The sequence below is a fragment of the Camelina sativa genome, chromosome 20, assembly GCF_000633955.1.
Source record: "Camelina sativa cultivar DH55 chromosome 20, Cs, whole genome shotgun sequence".
Taxonomy (NCBI): domain Eukaryota; kingdom Viridiplantae; phylum Streptophyta; class Magnoliopsida; order Brassicales; family Brassicaceae; genus Camelina; species Camelina sativa.
The window spans coordinates 16,506,854-16,512,645 of NC_025704.1; the positions used below are offsets into that span (position 1 = coordinate 16,506,854).

The 5,792-nt window shown below is 35.6% G+C and overlaps 2 protein-coding genes across 3 annotated transcripts; both read right to left on the minus strand.

The window, feature by feature from the left end:
• LOC104770994 lies at nucleotides 658-2,615 on the minus strand. Its single transcript, XM_010495464.2, has 6 exons — nucleotides 2,514-2,615; nucleotides 2,185-2,421; nucleotides 1,785-2,071; nucleotides 1,619-1,697; nucleotides 1,081-1,477; nucleotides 658-991 (listed from the first exon to the last, which is right to left on the minus strand). The coding sequence occupies exons 1-6, from the start codon at nucleotides 2,601-2,603 to the stop codon at nucleotides 717-719; spliced, it is 1,365 nt and encodes a 454-aa protein (XP_010493766.1). The 5' UTR covers nucleotides 2,604-2,615; the 3' UTR covers nucleotides 658-716.
• On the minus strand, nucleotides 2,652-5,144 carry LOC104772582. Of its 2 annotated transcripts, XM_019242015.1 has the most exons (7): nucleotides 4,292-5,144; nucleotides 3,811-4,176; nucleotides 3,598-3,732; nucleotides 3,430-3,504; nucleotides 3,262-3,336; nucleotides 3,076-3,168; nucleotides 2,652-2,989 (listed from the first exon to the last, which is right to left on the minus strand). In XM_019242015.1, the coding sequence occupies exons 1-7, from the start codon at nucleotides 5,141-5,143 to the stop codon at nucleotides 2,720-2,722; spliced, it is 1,866 nt and encodes a 621-aa protein (XP_019097560.1). In that variant the 5' UTR covers nucleotide 5,144; the 3' UTR covers nucleotides 2,652-2,719. The 2 variants fall into 2 exon arrangements, with proteins under 2 accessions (XP_019097560.1, XP_019097561.1); XM_019242016.1 differs by lacking the exon at nucleotides 3,430-3,504.

Here is a 5,792-nt window from a genome sequence, read left to right on the forward strand (position 1 = left end):
CATCATATATAATAAAGCTTATTACTAATTACCGAATAACAGGCTTTAGCCTACTGGTTACTCTCCCCCTTGTAAACTCTTGATGTCGCGGGTTCGAACCTCCTGGATGCGCATTTAAGGAATGCCATCTTTATTTTTTGTAATCCTTTCCTAAATGTCATCCTAAGTGTTTCACCATATATAATAACGCTTATTACTAATTACCGAATAACAGGCTTTGGCCTACTGGTTACTCTCCCCCTTGTAAACTCTCGATGTCGCGGGTTCGAACCTTCTAGGTGCGCATTTAAGGAATGCCATCCTTATTTTTTGTAATCCCTTCCTAAATGTTATCCTAAGTGTTTCACCATATATAATAAAGCTTATTACTAATTACCGAATAACAGGCTTTGGCCTACTGGTTACTCTCCCCATTGTAAACTCTCGATGTCGCGGGTTTGAACCTCCTGGGTGCGCATTTAAGGAATGCCATCCTTATTTTTTATTTTTTTGAGGAAAGTCATCCTGATTTTCTATAAACCCTTCCTAAATAACTTTTCATTCTTTCCCTAATTTGTACAAAGACCATCTAAAATAAGAAAAGTTTCACAAAACACACCATTTACTAAGTATTTTAACATTTAAATCATAATCCCAAAACACACAACATATGATTCGAATAAATCCATTGTAAACTTATAAATCCAAAGAAAAGTCTACCATCTGAAAACAAAAAATCAACCTCTAAACATCTCAATCTTCTTAAGAATGATATCATGATAGATATCAAAACATAACTTGGCTCTAATATCTTCTGAAACCTCTTCTTGAAGCTTACTCATCATCTCTTCTACGCCCATTGAGTGGCATTCCACCATTTTGAGGATGAATAATCCACAGTTTGCTTCACTCTTAATGCGACGAAAGAACTTCTTAGGGCATAAGACTTTAAATGGAGACAGATCAACTGTTCCTCTGTTTCTTTCAGTGCGTAAGAGATAAGGTATCATCTCTGCAATACACACAAATAGTTATCAGTAATATATCACAAGCATAAAATTCACATCATAATCAAATTATCATAATCAAATAAGTTCTTACCTGCAATTGGCTTAACATGAGTTTCCACCAAGTCACCTTTACTCTCATGAGTTCGACAATCAAAAACAGTAATCTTCCTGGACTTGAAGCTTATTTCCATACCAATGTACTGTTTGTATTTAGAGTTATAGGCAATACCATAAACTCCCTCGAGATCCTGCCACTTCTCAGTAGGATGACAAACCGAAGGCAACTTCCCACTCACAATATCAGTGACTTCTTTTGGAAACACGTGTTGTGATTTAAACTTATCCTCCTTGAAACTGAAGTATCCAGCTTTCAAATTTGAAAAGAAGTCTGGCCTCACAAAGGTTGATTTCGGAAGTCTCTTGTTGTGAAAATAAATGGGATCCTTGTTTCTTCTCAACCAAAGTAATCCCAAAGCTGCATCAATATGCTACATTAAAAAAAGAAAGAAAAAGACTTTTAGTATATTAGGAGAAATAGACACGATAATATTTAATAATCTGACATTCAGGATAAGATTCATGAAACCACCCAACACAAAAGAAACTGAAACAAATTTTGTGAGCAGTACCGTTTCTTGCAATTTCTTCTCTGGTCTTCCCAGCAAATGTATCCAATGTGAGGTTAATGGTTCTGTATCCGTTATTACCCTGGAATTATCAAAAAAACATTCTCTTATACTTTGATAAAAACTTAATTTTTAAAGTTGACAAGAATTGTTAAAACGTCACACTAACCCTGTTCTGATATTTGAGCTCTTCCAAGAATTTAATTCTTCAATATCATTGAAAGATGGAGACAGGAAAGGGTTGAACATTGGATGAATAGCAGATGTGGCAGGGTTTCTTGGTGCTTTATATGGAGTAATGGTTGAAAATGATGGAGTTGTGAGCCGATTGCTTCGCCTTGGAACATGCTTCTCACCTTCACCATCATCTTTTTGCTTCTCACCATCACCATCAACTCTTTGCTTCTTTCTTGGAATAACAATTTTATCTTTCTTATCCAGCTTTCTCTTTTTTTCCTGAAATCAAGATGTAACAAAGAAACGTGTTTATGAATGTCCTCTTTGTACTTTTTACAAAAATCAGCAATGATATATACAAAACAAACAAGAACTGAATTAAATTGACATACCTCAGGTGAACTAAAACATTTAAGATCAAATGATGGTCCTTCATCTTGTGGATTCTGTTTGTCTTCTTTTTCATCATCACCATCATTTGGGCTCACTCCTTCTGGTACATGATCTTCTTCTTTATCAAGACCATCATTTAGATTCTCACCTTCCTGAGGAAGGTTCACTTCATCATCACCTTCCTGAGGAAGGTTCTCTTCATCATCACCTTCCTGAGGAAGGTTCTCCTCATCACCCTACAAGCAAAACACGTTTTAAAACCTTTTTTAGCTTAAGAAGACTTTCTTACAAAATTAATAACAGGAAAAAGTTGTATAATAAAACTTACATCAACAGCTGAATCGAGTTTCTGGGTCATCTGAGCTTCTGAATCGAGCTTCTGGGTCATCTGAGCTTCTGAATCAAACTTCTGGGTCATTTGAGCTTCTGAATCGAGCTTTTCGGTTTGGGTGAACCTCTCTGTTTGGTTTTCGCTTGGTGTAAAGAACTAGAGATGAATTATTTCACTTGTCAATATAATGTGTTAGAATATTTTTAAAAAGTTCTAAGAATCATTAAATTTACCTCAGCAGTTAAAACTTCTGGATTTGGTTCACCTTCCTTCTCTTTCTGATTTAGTTCACCTTCATTCTCTCTATGGAAAAACAGTATTTGTTCTTTTCCAAAAAATTCTTCTTTCTTTGATTTGTCCATTAAAACACTGATTCCTGTATCATGAATTGCTCGCACTATTCCTTTGCTCCCTTTGTTCTCACACCTAACTTCAACTTCTTGCAGCAATTGTACACAGTCAATCAATGATTGCTGAAAAAAACATTAGAAGCTTTTAGTACATTGATTAAGAATACTTTCCCTATCATTCAAAATACAAATACCAAACCAATTCTTACCTCCTTAGTAATCTGAGTCTCAGAAGTCAGAGCCACATGCACTGTTTTTTGTTCAGTGGTAGACCTGTTAGATGGTCGGATCCCATCACCACACTGCAAATATAATTCGTTTTTTAGGAAGCTTTAGTGCATAATTATGAATACTTTCCCTAATATTCAAACAACAAATAAGAAACAGATTCTTACCTCCTTAGGAATCTGAGTCTCAGATGTATATTGTTCAGTGGGAGAATTGTTAGTTGGACGGATCCCATCACCACTCTGTAAATACAAATCGTTTTTAGGAAGCATTAGTACATAATTAAGACTACTTTCCCTAAAATTTAATTTACAAGTAAGAAAAAAAATTCTTACCTCCGTAGGAATCTGAAAGTCACATGTATATTGTTCAGTGGGAGAATTGTTAGTCGGATGGATCCCATCACCACTCTGCAAATACAAATCGTTTTTAGGAAGCATTAGTACAGAATTAAGACTACTTTCCCTAAAATTTAATTTACAAGTAAGAAAAAAAATTCTTACCTCCGTAGGAATCTGAGAGTCAGAAACTTGAGTCACATTATCTGTACTTTGTTCAGCGCTTGGAGAACAGGGGAATGTAGGGTTGGTAATTGGAGAACTGGCAACTGGAGACATTCCACTATCTTGGTGTTGCTCCTACAACACAAAAAAAAAACGGTTACCAGTTGATAAAGAGGAAGCTGGAAGTTGATAAATAAAAAAAAAATGTTTTACCTGATCGTCTGTATTGGTAGGTTTATAATTTCTCAGACTCTCCTCTATTTTCGATAACCGGCAATTGATATCTCTGAACCCATCCGTAACCATGTTGTAAAGTTTATCTAGCTTCTCCATTAGTGACTCTCCAGAAGAGGATGGCTTTAGTGTCTCCTTGTTACGTAACTGGTAAGAATTCCTAGCAATATCTTCCATCACTGCACCAACATCTAATGCTCTTTTTCTCCAGTCTTCAAGTGTCAATTTGTATCCCTTGTTCAGTACATCTGTTAACATACTCAAATCTTGATCAGGAGTGTCTTCCAAGAAGACTGTATCTTCTGTATCATCGGGTATCGATGGTAATATGTGAATAACCTTGAGCTGCACACAATCAATATTTGAAAATGATATTAGTTCTTCTTACGATCGTGATTATATTTGAAAACGATTCAATATTTTAAAACGATTTAGTCCTAAATTAAAGAGAATAACTTACATGGTTTGATGCTTCAATGTTCTCCACTTGAGCAATCGATGGATTAACTGTACGTGTGTATTTTTCACAGAGATATGCTGATGGTCGCTCAATTACACTCAATGTGCTGAAAGATGACTTTAACATAGGAACAGACTCTAGAATCCACAAGTGCAGTGCCAACGGATATCCATGTAAGTCATATTTATGCTTCATCAGATTTAATTTGACATTCTTCTTTACTGACTTAATCAGAATATTATAAGCATCTTTCCCCCACAGATAATTAGCCAAGACATCCAGATGCTGAGCTCTCTTAAGGTTTTTTGCAGGAAGCTTGTTACCTTTGTACCTCTGAAAGAAGATGCTTTCGATAAGGATCACCATCGCAAGAGAGAATCTTTCATCTGATGCCTCTGGATTAGTTTCTTGTAGAATATCCAAAAGATCTTCATATGTGTGAGCATCTTCAGTGTTAGCCCAGTCATAGCGATTCTGCCGTTGATCTTCATTAGCTCCCCATTCAGTGCATTTCAATCCAGTGACCATATGAAATTCTCTTATTGAGAATCTCATTGGTTGTCCTCCAAAATGCATCCATAGTTCATTATCCTTTGATACCTTTAAACTCCTGCTCAGAAAACAGTGCACCATCTTCCCAGACATCATCAGTCCTCTGTTGATAACCTTCAAAATAGGTCCCAGGAACGAATTCTTGATCCTCTCATACTCCGCAACTGAGAGGATGCTTTTTACTTGTATGACAGCATCGTAGTTTGGAAACTGGTTTATCTTCACATCTGATCTTGGTTCCTCTCCAATGTTGAAACAAAGTTCAGGAAGCTTTATATCTATAGGGAAAGAATCACCCATATCCTGCAACATATAAAAGAAAGAGAAGAAACGCATATCATATCAGGAAAGTGATCCTAAATTATATAGATGCTTTCATGAACTTTAAAAAAAACTAGCATCTGACTGTAAAGATGAAACGCATATCATATCAGGAAAGTGATCCTAAATTATATAGATGCTTTCATGAATTTTTTAAAAAAACTAGCCATCTGACTAAATTATGCTTTCACTAAACGGATTCATATGCATTCAGTAATCACTGAAACTCTAGCAATTAGAAACCGTATACCAAACCTAACTATGCTAAAGGGATCGAAAAATATGAGAAAGCAGTAATGGAGTAACCATGGAGGGAATGTGAGTAAACTTGTCAACAAACCAACTTAAAATTCAATTGCTTTATCACTAATGAGATGAATAGGGTTACCGGAAGCTGCAAAACACATAATATCACACATAAATCACACAATTTCTTCAAAGGAAGACTTACTTGCTCTGGATTTGGATTTCCTTCCTCAATCTATACTTGTCTTCCACCCAAGTATATAGGAGAAGCCTATTACACAAAACGAAAACAGATAAGAACAAAGTGAAATAGAAACAAAAGATCACAATTAATCTAGATTAATCTAGTGAGGTAACTGTTGAATATAATCTTAGACCCGAA

Coding starts and splice junctions, on each gene's coding strand:
- LOC104770994 (XM_010495464.2), bottom strand. CDS start 2,603: ATGACCCAGAAGTTTGATTCAGAAGCTCAGATGACCCAGAAGCTCGAT. Junction 2,422..2,513: donor AACTCGATTCAGCTGTTGAT/GTAAGTTTTATT, acceptor TTTTGCTTGTAG/GGTGATGAGGAGAACCTTCC. Junction 992..1,080: donor TCATGTTAAGCCAATTGCAG/GTAAGAACTTAT, acceptor TGTGTATTGCAG/AGATGATACCTTATCTCTTA.
- LOC104772582 (XM_019242015.1), bottom strand. CDS start 5,143: ATGGGTGATTCTTTCCCTATAGATATAAAGCTTCCTGAACTTTGTTTC. Junction 3,337..3,429: donor ACTTTCAGATTCCTACGGAG/GTAAGAATTTTT, acceptor TTGTATTTACAG/AGTGGTGATGGGATCCGTCC. Junction 2,990..3,075: donor AGACTCAGATTACTAAGGAG/GTAAGAATTGGT, acceptor TGTTTTTTTCAG/CAATCATTGATTGACTGTGT.